We start from the raw sequence: 24,904 nt of genomic DNA, 5'->3' as shown, positions 1-24,904 counted from the left end.
CCAAAATGTATTTTCTGTAGCACTGCAAACCTTCTGCCAGCCTTTTTTCCATCCCTTAGACAAAATCCCAGCTACTGAGGGCTCTGTGGAATCCAAGAGAACTGAGAAAATGCTAAAAAGCTGTCACACTGTTCACTGATCGTAGAGTGGATTGGTAGGAAAACTCTGTGAAGAGTTGTTGTTCAACAGACATTGTGAGAGTTAAGCCATTTTGTGAGGGAAGTAAATCAATCAAATCTTTCCATGTTGTGTTATCAAAATAATTGATTTGTCTGTCCCCATGAAAACTGGGGGTAAGGGATGAAGCTGGAAAAAGCCTTAACACTAACTGCACAGTTAGAGTGGGAAATGCAGAAATAAGAACATCAGTTGCAGAGAAATGAATAATTTTCTACTGTTGTACTGCAAAGTGAGAAACAAAATGAGGAGTAAATGGTAAGTCTTGCTTCCTTTAAGTTTGCATACAGTAAGTAGTATACCTCTGCACCTATTATAAAACAAAGCCAACTTCTTCACAGAACTCTCAAACCACAGATATAAGTGACTGCGCTTTAAAATCAAAAATATACTTGCTATTCCTTATGCAAAAATTCTCACTAGGTAAAGATGAAAACACAAACATGGTCAACAACAAATTAAAACTCTGAAGAAAAGACAGGATCATTTTTGTCAGAGGGTACAGAAGTGTTCTTTATCAGTAAGGAATGACTTTTGCAGCTGTGCTGGTTGGTTTTAGCTTAAACCGCGATAGCAGCCATAAGAAGCCACCTTTTAAAGTATCAGTTTTGCTTTTACTGCAGTGTTTTAGATTTTTATTTTTGCTTTATTACTTTTGCATTTTCACAGAAGCTTAAGAAGAACCTGGAAAACCCAAACAGCTGTTATACACAAACATATTTAAATTGAAAAACCATAAATTACAGTATGGTGCAGAACAACAGAGAAAGCTTCCTATTTGTCTCTGATGATCAACACAGTTTTCATGTTAAAAACCAATTTCATGAGCAATACACAGTGCTTTTTTTATAAGCAAATATAGTTGTAAAGACCTCTGGGAGATGTACATCTGGGAGATGTACAATGACAGTAACATTAAAGACCTGAAGTATAAGTTGGAAGATTATTTTTATTAGTATTGTCATCCTCAAGCTAAGTTTTCCATACTAAAAGACGTTGCTTGGCTTGTGTTTTGCCTGTCCAGGTAAAACAATTACCCGGACCCTGTGAAACACTTAACTCTGCACATTGTACGACAACCAAGGAATTGAAACTGTGAATGCAACATATCCCCATTTCTATATCCTTAAAGACACCACAGAGCTGCACTGCACACACTTATAATTCAGCAAACAACATGGGAACTTTCATTTGAGGTCTGTTTTGCTGAACCACAAGGGAAGTTTTAAAAACTGGTGAAAATAAATTATCGGTGAACACCAAACAGAGACCTATGTTAAATCTACCCAATATTTTTATCTTCACTGATTCAGCACAATGCTCAGCTCGAGCAGATTTAAACATGAGCTTAGACGATTTCGCTTTGATAAGCACTTCTTACAGTATTAAATACATATACTGATTATGGAGAAAATCCTCATTAAATCATGACAACAAAAGTGCTGCGCACACACTGGGTCACCCCTACATGACAAGCTGAGAAGCAGGTAGAGGGGAATCATGGTGCTCTACAACAACTCTCCTGATACAAGTGTCCAACTGGAAATGGTTATTGTGCAGTGCATCTGTCTTAAAGAGTTTATGCAGTCAAAAATACCTTTCAGTTTGAATGTTTAAGGAAAAAAAAAAATTCCCATCAAAACTAAGCACCAAGAGTCAAAGTCCTAGGCAAGCTACTTGGTAAATGATTTTTCTGAAAAGAAGACATGGATTGGACTTGTATAGTAGCCAGTGCACCTTAAGAGACCTATCTTGGTATTAAACGCAATACAGTGGATCTTGGGCCTTCTACAGTACAGGCACCTGGACTGCTACAGAGGCCAGAAGTAACCAAGCTGCTGCCTCCTTCCATCCCACAAGGAGCAACTGCTGCTAACATATTCCATACTCAGCTGTACAGCAGGAACTGGTTATAACATGTGACATGATAGGTATGGGTTATAAATGGCCAATTGAAACACCTTTCACAGAATGGGTCACATTGGAAGGAACCACAGTGGGTTTCATCTGGTCCAACCTCCCTGCTCAAGCAGGGTCATCCCAGAGCACATGGCACAGGATTGTATCCAGATGAGTCTGGAATATCTCCCATTAGGAAATATTCCAGGGAGGGAGACTCCATAACCTCTCTGGGCAATCTGTTCCAGTGCTCCGTCACTGCACAGTAAAGCAGTTCTTCCTCATGTTCAGGTGGAACTTCCTGGGCATCAGTTTCTGCTCTTTGCCTCTTGTCCTGTTGCTGGACTGAGCTTGCTCCATGCTCTGACACCTCCCTTCAGATACTTGTGTACATTGATGGGTTCACCTCTCAGTCATGTCTTCTCAAGGCTAAACAGGCCCAGCTCCCTCAGCCTCTCCTCATTACTGAGGTGCTCCAGTCCCTTGATCATCTTTGGCACCCTCTGCTGGACCTGCTCCAGGATCTCCATGTCTCTCTTGTGCTGAGGAGCCCAGAGCTGGACACAACTCCAGGTGATCCTCACCAGGGTCGAGCAGAGGGGCAGGATCACCTCCCTGACCTGCTGGCAATGCTCTTCCTAATGCAGCCCAGGATCCCATTGGCCTTCTTGGTCCCCTGGACACGCTGCTGGCTCCTGGAAACAGCTTGTTGTCCACCAGGACTCCCAAGTCCTTCTCCACAGAGCTGCTTTCTAACAGGTCAGCCCTCAGCCTGTCCTGGTACCTGGGGTTATTTTTCTCCAGCTGCAGGGCCCTGCACTTGCCTTTGTTGAATTTCAGAGAGTTCTTCTCTGCCCATCTCTCCAGCCTGTCGAGGTCTTTCTGAACGGCTGCACAGCCCTCTGGGGTATCGGCCACTCCTCTAGCTTTGTGTCATCAACAAACTTGCTGAGGAGACACCTCCCACTTCATCCGTCATTGATGAGTAAGTTAAACAATCCTGGGCCCAGTATTGAACCTTGGGGGACACCACTAGTGACAGGCCTCCAACTACACCCTGTGCCACTGATTAAAAACCTCTGGGATCTGCTGTTCTACCAGTTCTCGATCCACCACTGTTCACTCATCCAGTCCACAACTCCTCAGTTTGCCTGTGAGGATGTTGTGAGAGACAGTGTCAAAGCCTTGCTGAAGTCGACGAATTTCACCCCTGAGAATTTCCTGGGTTTGGTGTTTTTAGGGCCAGAAAACAAGTTTTCTGCATACAATGACAAAATGCAACATACGGTGCCTACTGGCATATAAAATCCAGTAACGTATAAATTAAGAGTTATCATGATTTGAAAGTACAGAAAATATAAATAATTGATACAAATGACGCACATGAGGATAATTATGAAGAAGTTAAGAGTGAATCGCATAAAAGAAGCACTTGTACCATTTGAGTACCTTCATATATTTTAGATAAAATACATCTTTTAGAAGTTAGGTGAGTGCAAATAGTCCACTAAAAGAATAAGGAAGATGCTTACTACAGCTTAGAATCAACTGTTACTGTTTTTCTCCGTTAGGTGTTTGGGTTTTTTTAAAAACTTATTCCATTCCTTTGCTACTGATCTCAGTAATCCATCCCAAAATGAGGTCCAATGACTTCACTATAATAATCTATTATCATACAATAATCAGAAAAAAAATGTAGCATTATCTCTTCCTAAAGCATAAGTTATTGTCATTGAATTATAAGTACCACAGGCAACAGTCAATAACCAACCAAATAATAATAATAACAACAACAACAATTAAAAAACCCCTGCTTATGAGAATGGTTCACACACTCATAGCAAAACTTCAGGATATGTGTTCTTGTAACTAAACCTCAATGGAACATCACAATAACAAGGACTTCTAAGACTATGTAAGAGACTATTAAACATTTGAGAAATACAAGACCCTTTCTGTTAGAGTAAATTTTAATATACATTCAAACGTGGAGAAAAACCCAAAAGGTATAATTAAATCTAACAAGAACAAAACTTAAAGTACATGTAAATTAATTACAGCATTACAACCTAATTACTAATACTCCATAGCAAGTAAATTTAATTATAAATGAGTTCAGCTATGCATTCTAAATAGGAAGCCAGCATACATGTCCATCATTTTAGTAAAAAAATTAATGAGACTGAACAATAAAACTGATAATAGATCACTGAGATGAATTCTTACAGTGTATGTTTCAACATAAAGCAAAACTAGCAAAACAAGAACCTTACAGTATAAAAACTTCTGCAATTTTAGTATCTCTTCTGTTCTCATAAGAAATTTATTTATAGCTGTTGAAAAGCTATACAACCACAGATGCATCAGACAGAAGAAAATTCACAGGTCTCAACTTTTGCAGACCTAAACAGAGTTTGACTGATTTGTGATCAAACCTATCATCCTGTGGAGGAAGGAAATGGTCCTGTGCACACTTCTGGATGATTTGTATAAAACACTGTATTTTTTGGACAATGAGTCTGACTGATGCCTAGGATGCATCAGCTGAAAGTTGCTTCCCCACAATCCATCTCCTGACTAGACAGGAGAGATGTGCTCCTGTCACTCATTTGGTCACTCATGTCTGGACATACACTGACACAAAAATATTGTATGTGGGCTTCAGGAACAGACAGTCAGCTTTGTGGTAGCTCCTGGAGCTGAAAAACTGTTAAATGTCATTGAAAAGACAAGTTTTCACATATAAAATAGCAACTTTTTTTTTTATTCACACTGGAAAGTGGGCAGTCCTAAAGAGAATCCCTCCAGCCCCCAAAAAGAGGAAAGCACTATATAAGGATTGCAAGATGTTTCTGTGCCTTACCAACATGACCCCAAAGGACTGTAACAATCACTCTCCCACACCATCTCATTTTTTGTCATTTCCCTAATGGAAATTTTTAAGTTTTTTGTACAGACAGTATCATCTTGTCTGAACTTTAAATGCCCAGCTGCTTTCTGACATTGTGAAAGAAAAGTGCACACTCTGAAAACCTACTTATGTCAGAGAGATATTGTTCTTAGCTGTACTTTCCAGATTCAAGTGTCACCGTTTTCATTGCAGCAGTGGAGACAGAACAGCCATCAGACAGAAATATTTCCTCTCAGCAAAGGAAAGTGCCTGCAGTTTGCACAGGTAAGCTTCAAACTACTACTTTGTTTTACCCGACAAAATTTGGTCATTGACACAAAAATTATCATTAGACTTTTAAATGAGTACATTCAGTAATTGTTTTGTGAATTTAACTCGTCATAAACATTTTGGTTCAACAAGACATGAACTCAGTGCATACTAAACTGCAACAGCCAGGAAAGTTAATTTTTTAATTTAAGTTTAATTTGCAAGTTGTCAAACACTGCCTACAGCAGAGTTTTAAACTTAGCATCTGGGCTTTTTATCATACCTACACAGAATCCTCTTTAGCATCTGAGTTCATTTGCTTACAGTTGTCTATAAAAAATTATTATCTGACTGTAAGTTTGTAATCTCTTAATTTGTTCCATATGATTTTATATTAAGTAAAAGCTAACTAGGATACACTGCACTAAAATGTATGTATGCATACAAAAGTAAAAGCTTTCCAGTACAGGTTAGTAAGTTGAAATACTAGTTTTTATACACAGCCATTGTATAGAGCTTTGATTTCTTATTTTCAGTTTGAAAATTGAGAAAAGATTGAAAACTGATCTTGGAAAAAATAAATATATTGCAGTTTTCGACAACCATTTTATATGTTTACAAATATAGACTAAATGTATATCTAATATTGGAGCTTTGATAAAACAAGATTAGATACAGACTTGAGCCCAAAATAAATGCATTTAGCCAGATTCCTACATCATACTGAGTCTAATTTGTACTTAAATGGAGGTATTGGACGCTCCTCTGCATTTCTGCAAAGTAATACTTCGCATTTAATTTGCTTATGTAAACTTTAAATGGTTTTAAATGGTTTCCAAATTAGGTTACATATGTTCCAGCAGGATGAGAAATAAACCAAGATCGCAGAAGTTATTGCCAGATCCTAGTCTGAACCTTCAGTTCCTAATTTATTTTGCTAGATTCTATGCACATAAAATCTTAGGGGTTTAACATCAGCCAACTTTTCTTCACAAAATCTCAGTGGAAGAGAACACTCAAACTGCAACCTCACACAAACTCAAGATGGTAACAGCATCAAACAGCTGTTAGGAACACTGAAAAGCAGGGGAGAAACAGAAACAGCTGAGATATGAGCAAGGAATAAAAGAGATGTTAAATGAACATTACAGAAGAATAATTTTTTAATTGTTTTTCAGCTCTGACCATTCATTCAAGATACACTGGCATAAATGAACAATTCAACATGTTTTCTTCAGCCATCGTCAGCTACCACTGTAGCTCTACCTGTCATCTACTCCTGCCTATTCCCTGCTGGAAGCTTCGGAAACATTCTCGCTGCCTGGATATTTTCAAGGAAAGTGCCCACAAGGAGAACACAATACATTTACCTGGCAAACCTTGTGACTGCAAATCTGTTTGTATGCAGCACAATGCCCTTCCTGGCTGCCTACTTTGCAGGAGGGAAGCGCTGGAGCTACGAGTCCTTGGAATGCAGGATAGCACATCACCTCGGGACTCTGGTCATGCACGTCTGCATGTATGTGACCATTATCATCCTGTGCTCAATTGCTCTGAGCCAGTATGCGACGCTGAGGAAGAACTGTGACACACAGTACTCCCAAGCAGTTAATGAAAACCTCTCCAGATGTTTGCTTCAAGCGTTTCGTCAGCCAAAATTTGCTAAATATTTGTGCATGGGTATATGGCTTACTGTGCTCTGCATAACAGTAACAGCTATAACATATGATGTCCAGGCAAGGGCTTTGGAATACTTTCCCAGCTGCTACAACATCCAGGTAGAAGCTAGTGAATTTACTGCAATGATTGCAGGTTCTGTTGCCACTGCATGTTTTTTTGTGTCTTTTATGACAGTTTTGCGGTCATACTATTCTCTTACCAGACACCTGAATAACATACAAAAAAATAGCTGTATTGCAGAAAAACATCTAATTTACAGTAAAGTGAAAAGAAACATTCTTGTCATCCAGATGATATTAACTGTCTGCTTTCTTCCGTACCATATTTTTAGGCCTCTTTTTTACATACTGCTTAGACATAATGACTGCCCAAGGTTAAACTACTTAGTGGAAATTAAAAATTTCCTTACTTGCCTTGCTGCTGCTAAAAGCAGTTTAGATCCAGTTATAACCCTTCTGTTAGATAAAACATTTAAGAAAAGTCTTTATGGCCTGTTTACAAAATCCACACCAGAACATCAAAAACGTGACGTTGATATTTTCACTGAAATGGGAAGGAATATGGAAAGATTTTAGTAACTATAACTATCAATAAACTGATTTTAACTACCTATGGCCATGTTTTGATATGAAGTGATAAATATTCAAATAAAATAATAACATATTGTATTTTTTTCAAATCATCTTGCTTGCTACATTAATATTAGCCATAATAAATTCAATGTGTATATCCAAATGAATCCAAGCAATCTGTACAGTGAACTGTGTAATACCCATCCATTCATGAAATGAAAATATATTTTATGTTTCACCTATTGACAGCATTTTTACCTAAAAAATCAAGGAAGAAGGCAGAAACTAGGTTGAAGTTGAGGACTCAGTTCTTGCCCATCATCAAAAAAAGCCCCAGGTTTTGGACACACGTTTCCTTCACAAAAAAGGCTGAACAAAGCATAGACATTTGCCCTGGAATGGCTGAACCACAGCTGATGGCCAAGTAACTACAGCAAGACTGAATGGAGCAGTGTAAGTCCTCCAGATGCTCAGTGCCACTGACAAGACTGGTTTTAGACCAGCAGCTGCAAGTCTGGGTGAGCAAATATGTTCACTACCAAAGCACCCTTATAATTTGCACAGATACAAACTCAGAACCCCAAACTTCTGCCCTTTCTTAATTATATTTTATAGGGAATGTAGCTGCACTTGTTAGGATGCCTCAGCACGTGGCTGACTGTGGTTGTTTCTCTTAACACAGAGCTGTTGATGGCAGCATAGGTTGAAATCACTCTTTCTCCAACCCTTCTAGTAACAACCACTTGCTCTCCAGCACTTATCAGAAAGGCAATAAAATGAACAAAACTTTGGGAACTACTAATCAAATATAACATTGTGATAGGCTCTTAGTAAGATCTCACTCCAACATTTCTACGAAGTGCCAAAAAATGATACACGCCTTGCTTTTTTCCCATGTAGTCTGTTCGAGATTATGTCTCCTTAAATTTTTTAATTGCATCAAAGTTTTTCTTGTTTGAAATGGTGGAAAAGCTTTTGTGCAGTACAGGCAATTCAAGAAACTACAAATTGAGTACTAGATTGGTCTAGCATTGGAGAGAATAGTTCATGGAGGAAAAATCCCAGAAAACTTGAAAGGCATGAGGGAGAGACAGAAAAATACTACAGCGTAACACAGCTGATATGACAAACTTCTTGCATTGCTTAGACATCCTGTGGCCAAATCAGAAGTTAGAAGGTGACTTTTCAATTGCATAGTCATTTAACAAAAAATACTCATTTCCATTGCAGTGAACACAAAATCCTAAGGCAAATATGCACAGCACACACTTTGCAAAGCAGTTTAAAGACTCCAAGTGCCTGTCTACTTCTTGGTTAACCCATTCCAATGTGCTGCATGGGTAGCCAGCTCATCAATCAGAAGACACATGTTTTCTGACTGTCTGGGCAAATGACTGAAACATATAAACCTACTGACCAGAAAGCATTAAATGTTGAGCTCTAAGAAGGCCAAGCAGCATAAATATAATTCTCAGCAAAACTGCTTCTGATCACCCAGCAAACAGCTAAAGGTACACTAAGAAAGGGGCTGGACAAAACAGAGGGACTCCGAGATAGGAAGCAGAGGACTAGACATAAAGAGGAAGCAAAGTGTACTGCCTGAATAAACACTGAGAAAAGGTACTGAAAGCTTTATTCTTGAAAGTTTTATTCTTGGAGTCTCTTAACTTCTGCATTGAATGAGGAAGAGCTCCTCAGAAAAAACACGGCCAGGTAGGACACTTCAGTTCCACCCCGTTAGTCATTTTGCAGTCTTAATAACTTTTAAACAATTTAATATGTAAGAAAATCCTCACCAAGAAGTTTCTACTGGATCTCAAGGATCTAATAACTTCTTGAAAATACAGAAGAAGCACCAGTCATTACTGAATGTTCCCAGAAACCATAAAAGAAGTTCTAAGTGAAAAGAGTAGAAGGAAAGCAACATGCAACAGATTTCTTGTTGTGGTAGTTTGGGTTAGGCCTTCCTTGGTGACCAGTTTGTAGCCAAGGAAGGGTCTAGATTTACCCAGTATTCCCTATGATTTTTACGTAAACCAGACTATAAGAAGAAAGGAGAGAAGGCCCAAACTACCACACTTGTTTTGCATATTCAAAGATTGGAAAGAGAAGATGGTCTTACAGAACAGCTTCTATTCTGGTAATTTTTTTATGTAGTTGAATATAGTTATAAATACATAAATACATATCCACTAGTTTTATTCGTTTCCCAGATATGCCTAAAAGTAGAAGTGTAAGAGTGTTAAACTACTGGTAAGATCTGAAGTGCTGAACTACAGGCAGTTCAGGCAATGAAAGACAGAAGTGGTAACTGTGTGTGCTCTCAGAATTCATATGGTTAATTAAGTTCTGTACAGTGCAAAAATCAACATTGAAATCTCTGCACAGATCAAGTCTCAAGTCACCCGGACCAACTCAGATTTGTACATGACACACAGCACAGTGCATAAGGTTTAGTCCTATTCCCTGGAAAAAGTGTTTTTACTCCCAGTCACAGAAATATTGAACTGAATCTTAATAGCAGAGAAGGCAGAATTCGTGTATTTTGCTTAAGCGGTTTCATCTATTTACATGACCATGTTGCAAACAAGCATTCATACCTACCAAGATAACCTACAGTAAAAATTTTGGATGTCTGCATTTCGCTGACAAGCCTGCCCCAACTCCAGTTGCACATCAATCAATTTGCTAATCAGAAACACATACTCAAAACTACGTGGAAATCATGGCACCAAGTTGGAGTGTTTGGAAAGAATTAAGGAGAAAATCCCAGCAACTAAAGCTCTTGATGTGATTAAATTACTCCTGTATCAGTTTTACTAAAAGGTATCTTTATAACAAGATTTCTGCAACTATGGAAAATGCTACATAAACATCACAATACAGTCTAACAGAAGATTGCAAAACCTCTTGATGTTTCACTGATAAAAACCAATCCATTGCAGTTATTGCAAAAATGAACAAGCGACAAATGAGACTCAAACCGCAGCAAGAGTTTTACAGGAAAAGACAAACATCTCATTTCAGACCAACATTACTCCCCTTTCCCTTTTGTTGTTCTCTTACATAAAGATTATTCTGTTCACAAACTGCTGTGCAATAACATTCTGTATTGGAAAAAAACCTCCCTTTCAATGCTGCTACTTTTGGAAGCCATCGTTTGGGTATTTCTGACATAGCAAGGTGACTACAGGTCATCTTGTGAAAGTTTTCATGTTTTGATTCTTTCATCAGAGGTGAATCTGAAGCATATGGGAGTTTGTCACAGGCTGCACAGTGCTCCAGAAGCTTTGGTACATCTTGGCATTTGGAGAAGTCAGGTGAAGTTTCTGGCACAAGAATACAGCAAACTGAAGTACTCTTGTCTAGCTCTACCAAATCAGTCAGGAGCTAAGTGAGCACAAAAGTGGCTAAAAGACACCTAATCCTCGCATGGGCTATAAGGTGCAAATTTTCCTGTGCATCAGATGATGATCAAATATTTTGCAGTTCAAAATAACACTCACAGAAAGCTTAAAAGGAAAAAAAAAAGCAGTATGACTTTATCAACATTACAGATTTTATAAATGCACTTTCATCCATTCAGGTATTTTGGAAACTGGTCATTTAGTCTGCTTCCTTTCAAAACACTGTCTACAGTGACATCTAGAGCTGGGATACTGCAGTTAGTTTAGTGTGTTCTGCACCCAAACCCTGTAGTTCTGCACTGCTTTTGCCAACATGAAACACTGTTGGTTTACACTGCTTTACACTGACACATTTTTTCTAATCTAATTGAACAGAGTTATTTCTAAGGATAGTATCTCAAAAAACTCTGTGATTCTGAGGTTTTCAGAATCTAAAATAAATTCCCACTTCACACACAGTAAAATGGGCCTCCCTCAGAGGGCCTTGAAACTGAAATTTGTTTTTTTTCAATCACATGGTCCAATGAAACCAAGTGGAGTTTTCAGAAAGACACAGCAACAAAAAGATGATGTTAATTCAGAAATTCTTATGTGCTATCAAAAATGAACAATTAAAAGAATTCAAAACCTTCAAGACAGAACACGATGAGACATTCTACCATGAGTTACGAGGCCATCCTTTGAATTTGACATAAGAAATTACTTTTAAAATACCAAACTTTAAAAAACTAAGAAGCCTATTATGCAATAATTTTCTTGATTCTAGAAGCAAAGGAGTAAGAGGTTGGGAAAGTCTGTAATGTCTGTGTACACAAGAACAAATGACTCCTTAAATGAAAATCATCAGCCCAGTATCTGTACTCTCTTCCCTCACAGATCACCTGGAGGAGTTTGAATCTTCTCTTACCCACTAAAGTCCAAGATTCACTTCTCAAACTGCACCATCAGAGCTTGTTAGAATTTTCATTACTTCCTACAGTGTTTGGCTCACTTTGAATAAAACCAAACTCTCAGAGAAGTGAGAATAACTATTTTAGGGAGTGACATTAACAAAGAAATCGTATATTCAAATTGAAGACTGTCAAACACACTTCAGTTAAAACTCCCCATTACTTACATTAAAATACTTTGGGATAAACTACTTCCATAAATATTGACAGAAATAGTACAAAATTCACCAGATCAAAACGAGAGTGTACATACGCTGTTGTAAAACACCGCACTTCTCCTCACAAACTTGTCTATATTAGAGAAGTTTTCATAATAATAAATGTTTAAGACTGCCTGCAAAAAGTACATAATACTACCAATATTGTAGCATTTAAGCATGTGCATCTCTCTGAAATCTTAGCGTGGATGAGGACTGTCATTATACTGTCAAATTGATGCCCTTGAACTACCAATTCCAGTTTAATTTATGCAATTAATTTATATACACATTTTGCTAACAAGACAAAAATGCAAGCAGATTTCATTTGAATATTCAAAAACTAGAAATTAAACTGACTTTCAAAGCAAGTTGTAATCAAATGCACGTGTAATTTGTGAGTACAGATCTCCTAAATGTTCTATATTGATGAAATTAGAAAACTTTAATCTTACATGAGACAATAAGAGTAAAGATTCACTCAGCAAATAGAGATTCCTTTTCTAGAGCTCCCCTCTTCCTCTAAATTACAGAAATTGAAATTCAGTAGTTGACACTATTGTGGTGAAGAAAAAAAGAGTAATTAAACCCCCTTACCTTCACATCCCTGTGAATTATATTATTATCATGACAGTAACGTAGAGCTTCCAATATCTGCCTCATGTAATGACTGAAAAAAACAAACACGTTATGCATGACAAACCTGCAGGAAAAACTACCACAAACATGTAACAAACGAAGTTCTAAGAGTCTAATTATATAAAACTAATCAAACCAACTTAACCTCAAATATACAGGGTTCTGTAGTATGAAGTTTGTGTTTATAATAGTGAATAATACAAGTTAAAGTTTGAGAATTATTCTGATTGAAGCCAAGGAAAATTAGAAAAGAAAAATCTGTATTTTTGTAAGGTTTCAAATGATCAATAATTCTGCTTTAAATAACAAGGAAGTCAGGACTGTCCATTTTTTTAATAACAAAACACAGAAAGGAAATAAGTGCCTGATCTATCTGGAAAAGTACTGGACCAAGATCTTGGTTTTCTTGGTGCAGATTGGAGACTGATTTCTTTCTCCCCTGTGTCCAAAGGATGTCCTAAGAGATCACTGACCACAGTAGAGTCAAGAAAGCCAAGAGCATCTTGTGCTGCATTAGACAGAGCATTATTGTGGGCTCAGGGAGGCAACCCTTGTCCTCTGGAGGCTCCAGCTGGTTAAAGGGAAGGTTTTTCTCTAGGAACATAACTATCCACTGCAATCAAGTTGCTCAGGGAGGCTGTGGAGTTTCCATCCTTGAAAGTATTCTAGAACCCACTGGACAAAGTCTTGAACAACATGATTCAAATGTCAAGCTGACCCTGCCTTGAGCAGGAGGTTGACATAAAGACCTCTTGATGTCTCTTCCAATCTGGTTTCTACAGCACTAAAAAATCTACAGTGTGGAGAAAAGTAAAAAAATAACCTCGTGGGCTTTGACGTCAACAACTATGCCACTAGGACACTGGCTTTTATTATCCTTCTGCAGTTTTATAGACTCTCTCATGTTGTTTCAAAAGTTGAAGTGACCATAAATAAAGCGATACATAAGCCAGAAAAAGAAAAGACAACTCCATCTAGCAAGACCAGTAAAATTCACACTTGTCAGGCAAGGCACCTAATGACATCATAAGAGATCCAAAAAAGGCAAAGACAGACAATCAAGTATTGGATTTGAAATACTGTTTTACTCAATAATCTCATTCAAATATATAACTGGTAAATGACAAAATGCTAATTATTGTAATAAACATCTAGAGTGTGGAAACAGGATTACTTATAGCAGTCTGACTTTTAGCTAACAGATTGTACAACAGTATATTCCATTCTTTTCTATTTATCCTGTGGGATTAATTAAAATTATAATACATACCTGGCTACAGCCTCGCTGTAGACAAATCCAGCATCTGCTCTCTTCACAATTTCAAAACACAGGTCTGCTCCATCCATACTGCAGGTAAAAAGAGGGAAAAATGCTTAAGATAGATAACTATAATCAATTACATAAAAATGCTCCAAAAGATCTATTTGCTCCATTTACATAAATCTTACATAAAATACTCTGGATACATGTACAGTGCATTACACCCTAAAAGAGCGTTTAATAGCTAATCTAATAGAAAATGGCTTGGCACAGGTTAACCATTTTATGTCCCTGACATCATATAACAATTCTGTCAAAACACTGGCAATATCAAACATCTCTTTTATTGCTAAACTGCTCATTAAGCAAGGTGTGCAAGACAGCAGGAAGTCAATGCTCTGTACAAGAAGGTTCTGCAAGTTAACACTCAATGCCTGATATTTGGTTAAGTGTGTTTGTATAAGAACTACCAGTGCAATTCTATAATAATGACTGTAGTAACAAAAAAATCTTACTCAAATTGAATTTTAAATGAAGACTTTAAGAAATACTCTAGAAATGTAGTGCAGTCTTTCCAGTTGGCATTTTCTTGTAAGGATAATTAAGCAGCCAAGATGAGATTTTACACCTCACAGCCTCACTGAAGTCACCTGAGAACAGTGACAGCCCACATACTGTATCACTAGCTCTTGATACCTTTTTCCTGTTTCTCTCTAATTGTCTGTAGTCTTTCTGATCTAATTTCCCACAATAAGTAGTATTACACTTTAGATGCAGGTATATTCATAGATCTTAGGCTGATATTAGACTGCCATTTCTCAAAAACTAAAGCAGTGTGGAGTGGCAGAACTGCCCTCCTTTTCCCTCTCCTGTAAGTGACCTAAGGCAGATTGATATCTAGAAATATTCACAGCTTGATGGGGCAAGGAGAGAGAGTAACAAGAGTTAACAGGAACAATAAAAATCATAATTCACATTTAACAAGGCACTTCCAAAAAATATCAATTGTAACATGTCATCTTCAGCCTTCACACCTCTTCTTTTTCCTCTCCATAAGGACTCAAGGGGAAAAAAAAAAAAGGAGAATTTGCAAGGTATCTAGAAAGCCAACATTACCAGGCTGTCTCATTAAGTTAACCAGAATGTCAGCATCAATCACTTTTGCTGTGTTACATACCTGCAATAATAAACTTCTTAGGGAGTCACAAGTCATGTGCAGAAGCTTTAATTCACAAATAAATCCAAAAGGTATCCTCATACAAAATACACTATCATGTGGATAGAGCACTGACAACTGTAGGAGAGACCGGTGACCAAAAGAAATGCACATTGAGAAGTGCAAAGAAACCCATATTGCCAAACCATGAATGCTCTTCACTGCATCAATATATTCCTCTGTAGGTTTTTTTCCCCAGTGGTTTTTCTGACTCGCTCAATTTCCTACAGCTTGTCTGTGTACAGGGCTAAACATCCCCCAGAGAATATGCTGTGCTGCACTGCACATGGTCCTGCACAGCAGCCATGGGGTCAGGCTCAAGGAGAGTAGCATAAACCTGGATTTCACTGGAAAAATCTCTCATGTCAATCACTCCTCCAACGTTTGCTCGCACTGTAGAACATACAAGATGCATGATTAACTAGCAAAAGTTAAGATGTTATTCTCATGAAACAGCAAAACCCTTTAGAAAACTAAATGCACTCCGACTTATAAACTACGGATGAATAAAGGTCCAGAGGCACTTAAGGTTTTTAGCAGCATCGATAGTTGCTGAGACACTGAAGAGTGTCATCCCTTTAAACAAGGTATTCACAATCAGAACAGTCTTCAACATGTATTTCTACCTCCCACTTAGACATACCAGCATTTTTCATTTAAATTTTCTAGCAGTATATGGCAGTTTTAATTTTTTTTTGCAAATATGTTTGAATTTTTTATTCCATTAAGATGACTTCTGTTGGTCTCCAAATATGCAGCAGGTGTATTTTAATCTGTGACTTCAACTGACCACTCTTTCAAGATAAAACCTTTTTTTAAGAGTACATTTTTTTTTAATGTATAAAGAGGGTTTGTATCACCCCATGTGATACAATACATTCAATACATGATATTGAATTTTACCTGAAAAATCAAAAAACTTTTGTCTAGCTGAGGCTGCAGAAAGCAAGAGTCAACCTCAGTCATAAGAAACCCCAGAAAAATCAGTGCACTAACAGACTAAAAACTCAGCAACACCTCAACCACTTACAAGATGACTCTGCAGAAACTGAAAGGTTTGTGTGATACAAGAGCATTGAAGTTTTGGGATACTGATGTAATCAAAGTTCAGGAAGTCTCAAGGGTTTGTAAGTATCAGCATAAGCACGTGAAAACCATCAAAAAAAAAAAAGATAAGTTAAAAGCCACTGAAATAAACAAAAAAAAGCTATATCCATGCTGAAGACTTATGTGGATGATGCAAAAAAAGTTGGGAAAAATCACTACATTCATAACCTGAGAGAAACCCCTGACACCAGCAGAGGGCACTCACGGCAGGTACATGAACTGATATATATATATATATATATATATATATATAAATAAACATACATACATACATATATATAAACCACCCAAACATACCACCCCACACAAATGTTTGGGTATTAGTATGAACTATGTCCCCCAATTAACCCATTGATTCCTCCATATTTTTAGCAGAACTGTGCCTGGATCTCTGTCCTTTGGGTAAATGTCTCTTTCCACAGTACTCTCAGTGCTGCTGTTCATCTTGAAAATCTTTCTACTCTGCTGCACAATGCTGAGGATAAGTTACACACTGCCCAGAAAATTTACTCCTGAATCATATTCAGTGCAGAAATCTGCTGTGACACTAACAGTGACTGAAGAACAGACATTATACTCCAGAAGAGATTTATGTTTTCATACTGGGGTATGATAGCTTTGAATTTGCAGATGACCTCATAGGATGTGGCCTATAGCTTAATTTATTGATGAAGAATCAGAAAGCTTTAGAAGCATTGCTTTATTTAGGGAATTGAAGCATTACTTAAAAAAATAAAAAATTAAGAGTTGACATATTACTCATAGCTGAGTTTACCGAATTTTGTACCATGTATGTTTAAGGCTTGTGAACAACGGCATTTTTTCCTTCAGCTGCACAGTTTTTATATACTAGCCATCATCACTTACCTCAAATAAACTTCCATAAATTCATTTAAAAACTACAGCATTTAGCTTTTCTTGAAGCTCTGTGTAGTAACCTCTGAAAACTAAGACCAAAAAAAGTCCAAATACTCTTATTTGCACCCAGGTTTTAGTTCATTATGAACAATTAAATGATGTTCCCAAGTTTGCCTTCTCAGCATCTGTCTAGAGGCTCCTTTAGACTGAGACAGCCTGTCATGGTTTGAGATAGCCCAAAATCCAATTCTCTAGTTCTATTCCCCCTCCCACATCTCAACCCAATGTGAGATGGGTTCTTCCAGACAAAACACAACCAGGCTCAAAGTGGGGGAAAGGGAATATATTACAGTGACTGTACAAATAAATACTACAATACATTATATACAACCTTAGCTATCTCTACTATGACATAAGTATTTACAATGGATCAGATCTCTTCTCCCCTCCAAATAAAAGTCCAGGAGGGAAGAAGGAAGAGATCCTTTCAACTCTCAGAAGCAGCAATGTCTCTAAGGCAGCAGGCTCTCTCTTCTTTTCTTGTAGCAGCTCATAGCTGGATCTCTGCCAGCACACAGGAGGGGGTATCCCCCTCGGCCACTCGTCTCTCCAACGAGGGGTCTTCCGTGGGCTTTGTCACCCCAGACAAGGTCGTTTCACCACGTCATATCACGAAGCACAGGGGGTCTTTGTGACGGTCTGGTATCTCCAGGAGATTCAAGCTCCTTGCAGGGCCTCTGTGCCCTGTCTCAGGCTGCGAGGCTTCTTTGTAGCTTGCAGCAAGGGAGGGCCCTCAAGGCCAACCTCCACACACTCCGTCCTGGCTGAGCTCTCAGGACGACTGAGCTTCTTAGCTCCTTTACTCCATCTAGGACTTCTAATCAGTAAGAGTCCATCTCCCTCCATTTTTGGAGGGATCTCCAAGGAGGTTTAGGGGAGTTTTGCAGTCCTTACCCCCAAGCTTTCTCTCTGTAGAACTTAGTTCTGTTCTCTGCTGCCGGTTCTCTACCTCGGCTTGAGCAACTCTGAGTCTTCCTTGGCTGCATGCTGTTTCTGCTGCTTCCCTGGTTCAGGTCTTATCAGTTGGCTTTTAGCCACAACCTCTGGACGCTGCCGCCGCTTCTGCTCTGTCTCTGCTCACTTACGATAGAAAACATCCTCCAGCTCACAGCTACAGACACATAGTCCAGCTTAACACTGTTCCACGTCCCTGTAGCCCCCAACTGGGGCTGGGGGGGGGCCCAGAGGCCCCGAGGGGCTCAGAGCCCCTTCCTCGTGGCTCACAACATGGCTACTTCTTTTAACCCAAAACTACCACTCTTCTCTTCCGTTTGGTTGTGGTATGTTTACATTTTTGCAGGAACACTCATTGGACAGAATTTCAAAACTTCCACGGGTTTCCACCCCTTGGGGTCTACCACTTTTCTTATCCCCTGGGGGAAAACAAAGTCCAAACCACTACACAGCCTTTCCTGTTCCATCCCTCTGATCATCCTGGTGGCCTCCTCTGGCCTTGTTCCAACAGGTTGATGTCCTTCCTGTGCTGAGGACCCCAGAGCTGGATGCAGAGCAGAGGGGTAGAATCCCCTTCCCAGCCCTGCTGCCCACAGTGCTCTGAATGAAGTCCAGGACATGTTTGGCTTCCTGGGCTGTGAGTGCACATTGTTGGGTCATGTCCAGCCTGTCACCCACCAGCACCCCCACAAGCTCATCAACTTATCTTTAATGCACATCTGCAGTTCCAACTACAACCCTGATAAAATACTGCTTTTATGGATTTTGAGAATTTAAAACTAAACCATTTTTACATGTTACCTAGATTAAATGGCAAAGTTATATGTATACAACTACATATATATATATATATACATCCTAACTGCTAAATCTAAATAGATCAGTTCTTCTAATGCCCCAAAAAACAAAACTCTCTTAGAATGCACTAAAAAAACCACAACCCACCTATGTGTAGTGGTGAGACAATATTCTGCAAATGACCCCGATACGAAGGTATCTGCAATCCACTCACTGCTCCTCTCTGAGCTCTTCAGCACAAAAGTACTCTCAGTCCACACACTTTGATTATAGTGAGGATAAACTGCATGCAATGCACTCTAAAATGTGGTTTTCAGACACCTCAAAAGGAATATTTGCCTTGTTTTAGAAACATTGCAAGTAGCAGAACCTAATCAAAGTATCTCCTTGATAAAAATCAATGATCATTAGAAAAAAATGTAATAAGCAACAGAATAGAGAAGTGATACTTGTACAGCAAACAGAAAACAGCATTCTATGTAAAACCAGGAGGCTCAGTAGGGATCTTGTCAGTCTCTACAGAAAGGGAATTGTAGCCAGGTGAGGCTCAGTCTCTCAGGTAAAAAGTGATAAGAGAAGAGGAAATGGCTTCAAGTTGTGCCAGGGGAGATTTAGATTGGATATTAGGGAAAATTTCTTCATGGAAAGGGTTGTCAAGCACTGGAACAGGATGCCCAGGAAGTGTTGCAGTCACCATCTCTGGGGTTATTTAAAAGATGTGTAGATGTGGAGTTTAGGGACATGGCTTAGTGGTGGTAGTACTGAGTTAATGGTTGGACTTGATGATCTTAGAGGTCTTTTCCAACCTAAATGAGTCCATGATTCTACACAGAGCTGTCAAAAAATAACACCAGGAATGGGAAAGGAAACGGCAACTGTATGACAGGGAGTAGAACTGGCCATTCTCAGATGTAAGGCCTATCTAGAGCCTCCAAGAGATCTTCTCCATCAGTGTAAAGAGTCCATTACCCTTCTAGAGGGCAGCTGGGGTGTGTGTGAGGGAAATCATTTGGCACAGGCACATCCTTTCTCATTTATGATGTAATAACATCTAAGTACTTTTAAAATAATAATTTTACTTCAGCAATAAGATTTTCTGGGATGGAGTCTGCTTCTTACTCTACATATGCACTTCATCTATTACAACCCACTGCTTCTCTGCAGTTTAATACAGCAGCACCACATGGGTAACTGCAACCTGCTGGTAACACACATATGGCCCCATTCTAAAGACTGCTTGAATTTGTGAATAAATAGTGGTTAAAGACATAGCTCAATTTTTGGTGTTAAACCTCATTGCTACTGTTCACGTTCATCAGTGCTTCCATGAATTGTGATTTGGTTTTTTAAATGTTTATTTTAACCAACGTTTTCAAAACTGGGCACAAATTGTATATTGCCCTGAGCGTTACAATCTGTTGTTATCAGGTGTATGCTACATTTGCCTATTCAACTTGTACTTTTTTGTATCAATAGATTTGGCAAGATATTTAGGGTCATCCTAGCAGCTGCTCCACGTAGCTCACAGACTATGAAACAGCAGTGGACCTGTGTCTCATTTACAAGTCATGGCACGAAGTTTTAGGTTCAGTTATTCTGTGCATTTCATGTGTTGGGCCTGAAAAGCACCTGCCAGCCCACAAACAGCTAGGTTTATATACCTCCTTTGCAGATCCGTGGTGTCTTCCCCTTCTCAGTAACTTCTGAATAACTAGATCCTAATGAAATTCACTTTATTAGTGTGGACAGAACTTTGATGCAAATCAGTTGAGTTTTGTTACAATAACAGCATAACGAACAGGAGGCAGTATGAGGGAAAATAAGTTACCTAAATGTACATAGATGCTTTTCTGCTAACTACAGGTTTCTTAATATGGTCACAATTATACAGTAAGTCACTAACCCATGCAGACTCAGACAATGCTGTTCTTACTCCACAGCAAACATCAGTCTTCTGCTGAATCACTTTACCAAAGCATCCCCTCCAGCATAACACATTGTGCCCACAACTCTTCCATTCCCTGCCACATTTCAAGCACAGGTGTTCCTACTGCCTCATTTTCTATCACTCTTTGTTACAAAAGAGTGATATTTTGCAGTGTACAAAGGAAACAAGGGCACACATATGGTAAACAATTATTATCCTTCAAATAATTTAGCCTCGTAATTCCTTCTTTCATGTGGTCTGAAGTCAGGTACAGTATTTGTGTAGTAATTCTAATTGTTCAGACTTAATTTTTATGTATACAAACATAAATTATAATAGGCTTGCCATTAAAAAAATAATTACTGTTTTTGTCTCATATTTCTGAGCTATCAGCGTGGTAAAAATAGAAGCAAAACCTTTTTTCCATTTCAAAATCTTGTTAATTATCAGAGTATGTCTCCCCAAGGTGTACATAATTATTTCATAATAGGGTAATTAAAGTCCCTTGGTCCATGCTTTGGGATTTACAAAATAAAAACGCAAAGTCAGTATTGAATCAGAATGTACAGAGAGGAAAGCACAGCATAATTATTTTACAAAATCATAAGTTTATAAAATCACCTAAAAAAAAAAAGCAGAAGATTTTCAAACAACAACTTTCATCTTTACCCAGGTTTTTTGCCATTACCTCTTGCCTTTCCACTACCTCAATGGTAAAACATGTGAGAATTATTTTTAAAGTGCATATCTCAAATCAAATTCTTGGCTCTAGTGGACAAGCCAATCTGACCTAACACACTGGCATGATGTGGTTGCTCCACCATAAGCAGGTTAAATGCATCAGAAAACTTAATGGAGGAAGGTCAGAGAAATTTAAGAGGTACAAACACATATGCCCAGACACACTGGGAATGAATATATGTGGAGCACAAAAGGAAGGGCTGGTAGGTGGAAAGCAGAGAGAGAAGGAAGTTCGAATACAGAACATGCACAAATTACCATTCTGCATGTCTGCTTTTGTCCTTCCCATTTATATAAAACTTAACTATGGAAGGAGTTTTTCCCTCAAAGAAAAAACTGGTGATTTAGGGGCTTGCCCCCCTTTTTTATTTCTTGTTGTTGATTAAAAATACCTGTCCACTGTTGAAGTCATGTTTTGGTCACCCTTCTGACTAAACTCTCATATTGAAACTTCCAAAACGTATCTTTTAGACAAAGGCCTCTTTTAATTTATTGTGAACAGTTATACTGACTTACAAGAATATCTAAATACTCCAATAAGCTTTACTTTTTTATCTAATAATGCAAAAGCAGTGCTAAAGTAGCAACAATCTGGAAAAAAATAAAAACTTCACAACTGGAACAGAATATCATCAGCTACCCAAGGATGATGTCTATCACCAGATTTTCAACTTGTTCTCATGAACCTTGTTAGGGACACAGCAGCCATCAATAAACAGCTTCCTGTCTTTAGAAAGCCCTGATGTTCACCACTTTGCCAGTGGGACAACTTTTTTAATTTGGGACAACCTGTTCTTGCCAGAAATAAACATTTTCATGGCACTCCAGACCTCTGAGCTACAAAACACGTAGGTGTGAGCAGACACACTTGTAGGATTTTATTTAGTAAATGACAACAAAGAAAGGTAAAATCAAAGAGAGAAACTTACAACTCAAAGACCATATAAAGCATTCCATCTGAGCTGTATGTCTCCAACAGTTCAACAATATGAGGATGCTTCAGCATGTGACAAATACTGGCTTCTCTCTTTAGATCTGTGGAAGATAAGAAGGTAGTAAATTAGCTATTATTCAATTAAAAAAACCTGAAAGCAGAACACAATGTTCGGAAAGATGCACACATCTGAAATTTCTAATAAACTCATTAATCTTTATAAAGGACACTGATGAGATGGTATTTAATTATGCCACTTCAAAACTTTAGTGTGAAAGTAAGTTAAAAAACTCAAATAGATCTCAAAATATAAACACACAAAACAAATTCATGAAGTGACTTATTATTAAAAAGACCTCCTTGGTCATAATCTGAAAAACTGCACAGTAGTAAGTTCTTTTAATGCACATATGCAGACTACACCATTTTCATCCTAAATATGCAGTATCACTACAAAGTTATCTCCAAATACAGAAGACAGGCTCTTTCACCACACTACACAATTATTAAAACCTGGAGGTCTCCAGTCTGACCTACCCGCTCAAAGCAAGGTCTTTAATGGTGGTTATTTAAATCACAATATATGAAACGACACTGGCACAAATTTTAACCAGCATAGATTAGCTTGTATCTCTAGAGAAGAGAGAGAAAAGCAGAAAAAGTCATGACTAAAAGAAGAGCAGAACCTAGCCTGAAATCTCTCAAAGTTTGAGAGATTTTCTTTTTAACTAAACAACATTCTTACTTTTTATGATCACAAAAAAATCCTTCTGCAGGTATAGAAATGCAAAAAACCAAACCACACCGAATGATCTTTCTTCTGTGTTGAAACTATTTGATATTTTTGTTATTTAATCATCCCTGAACTTTTTTTTTCTTTTAACTTATCCACTAGGATTCTAGAAAGAATAGTAAAATCCTGAATGAATAGCCTTGATGATAAGCTGAGAAGTGGGGAAAATATCAGTCTGAATTCTGAAGTAGATATTTTCCTTTTCTATTCTCTTTCTATGTAATTGTTCATTTTTCAAGCAGAACCTACCTATGTATTAATGGAAAAATAAAAATACGGTCTCTTGGTTTGAGACTGTTCCCCATATTGTTGTGTTACACTAAAATGATATTTAAAATGCACTATTTTTACATGGCCTCTTACATTTCTAACATGAATCAGTGACATTGAAAGACACAAGCAGCAAGATGAACATTCTTTCATATGAAGCATTTAACAGGTAATTCAGATTTATGCTAGACTTTGGACCTTCCAGTCATCCACAAATCCAAAAGAAATGCTCAGAGTTTGGAAATGACTGAATTTCAATCCAAGAAAAATGTCTGGATTCACGAAGTGCAAATTTCCTTACTAGAACTTTCATATTACATCTGCATTATGTGAATTCCCCCTTACAATCCTGCAAATACAATCTAAAAGCAAAATGACAGAGCAACCCCTTAGAAACCATTATGTAATAGGAAGGGCAAGCAGAGCAGCAAAAAGAAGCATCTTTCACTGATGCAGAAGAAATTAATGTAAAATTTGTCCTTTATAGAGAGATGAAATTCTGTCCTGTAAGAAAACAGCAATATGTCTTTCACTCCTGAAAATACTCACGTATCAGTTCTTACACCACCTTCATGCAGAGCAACCACTAAAACCATATTGTAACATTCCCTTCCATCACACTTAGGGTTTGATTAGTCATTAAATGGTTACCCCCCCTTTCCTAGGCAGAGAAGTTCCCTGAAATGCACATCCAGTCTTTCCTAAATAGGATCACGGATAAGCACATCGAGGCATGGCATGAAAGAACAGAAAACTATGTGATTCTGTGAATGACCATGATCTTCAGAAAATACAGTGCTTTTATTTTGCCTCTTACTGTATAATGACTTTAATGCTACAACCCTTCACCATGGTCTCCAATATCTATTTTAAGTGGAAGGAAAAGAGAAAATCCAACAGGAAATTACAGAAAAGTCCTGCTTTCTCTACAGGTAAAAATCGTGTTCAAAATAGTTTATTTTGGTTGCTTCCTTTATTTAATACTTTATGGGCTTTATTTGAAGAGGGTTAGAACTGAGAGGAAGAAAGGATACGCTGCCATTTCCCTCATTCCTCTGTGTAATATTGGATGAGTACAACAATTGCTCACAGACTGAGCACCAGCACAAGAGGAAGGACAAATAAAGTGGAAAATGAAATCTCCAAACAGGAAAAAAAAATGAACAGAAATTACAAAACAAGATTTTGTATGACTAAGGGGTCTTAGGGCTAAGTGCAGAACAAACTCCCATTTTAAAAACACCAGGGCCTTGTTCAACAGTAGACCTATTAAGGAAGAAGAAAACTAGGTATAATGAGACAGA

General features: G+C 38.1%; 2 protein-coding genes across 11 annotated transcripts in view; one reads left to right on the top strand and one right to left on the bottom strand.

The window, feature by feature from the left end:
• Window positions 1-24,904, bottom strand: part of CASK (calcium/calmodulin dependent serine protein kinase) — a 204,417-nt gene that overhangs the window by 99,327 nt on the left and 80,186 nt on the right. For all 10 annotated transcript variants that reach the window (XM_032678140.1, XM_032678141.1, XM_032678143.1 and 7 more), the window contains exons 3-5: window positions 22,533-22,638; window positions 13,952-14,029; window positions 12,640-12,712 (exon numbers count right to left, since the gene is read on the bottom strand). In XM_032678140.1, the coding sequence (XP_032534031.1) occupies window positions 12,640-12,712; window positions 13,952-14,029; window positions 22,533-22,638 (257 nt within the window). The remainder of the gene's footprint in view (window positions 1-12,639; window positions 12,713-13,951; window positions 14,030-22,532; window positions 22,639-24,904) is intronic.
• GPR82 (G protein-coupled receptor 82) lies at window positions 6,418-7,530 on the top strand. Its single transcript, XM_032678153.1, has one exon. The coding sequence runs from the start codon at window positions 6,448-6,450 to the stop codon at window positions 7,489-7,491; it is 1,044 nt and encodes a 347-aa protein (XP_032534044.1). The 5' UTR covers window positions 6,418-6,447; the 3' UTR covers window positions 7,492-7,530.

This window comes from Chiroxiphia lanceolata, chromosome 2, assembly GCF_009829145.1.
Source record: "Chiroxiphia lanceolata isolate bChiLan1 chromosome 2, bChiLan1.pri, whole genome shotgun sequence".
Taxonomy (NCBI): Eukaryota; Metazoa; Chordata; class Aves; order Passeriformes; family Pipridae; genus Chiroxiphia; species Chiroxiphia lanceolata.
Note: the sequence above shows the minus strand (reverse complement) of the source record. Positions and strands in the feature narration are given on the sequence as shown.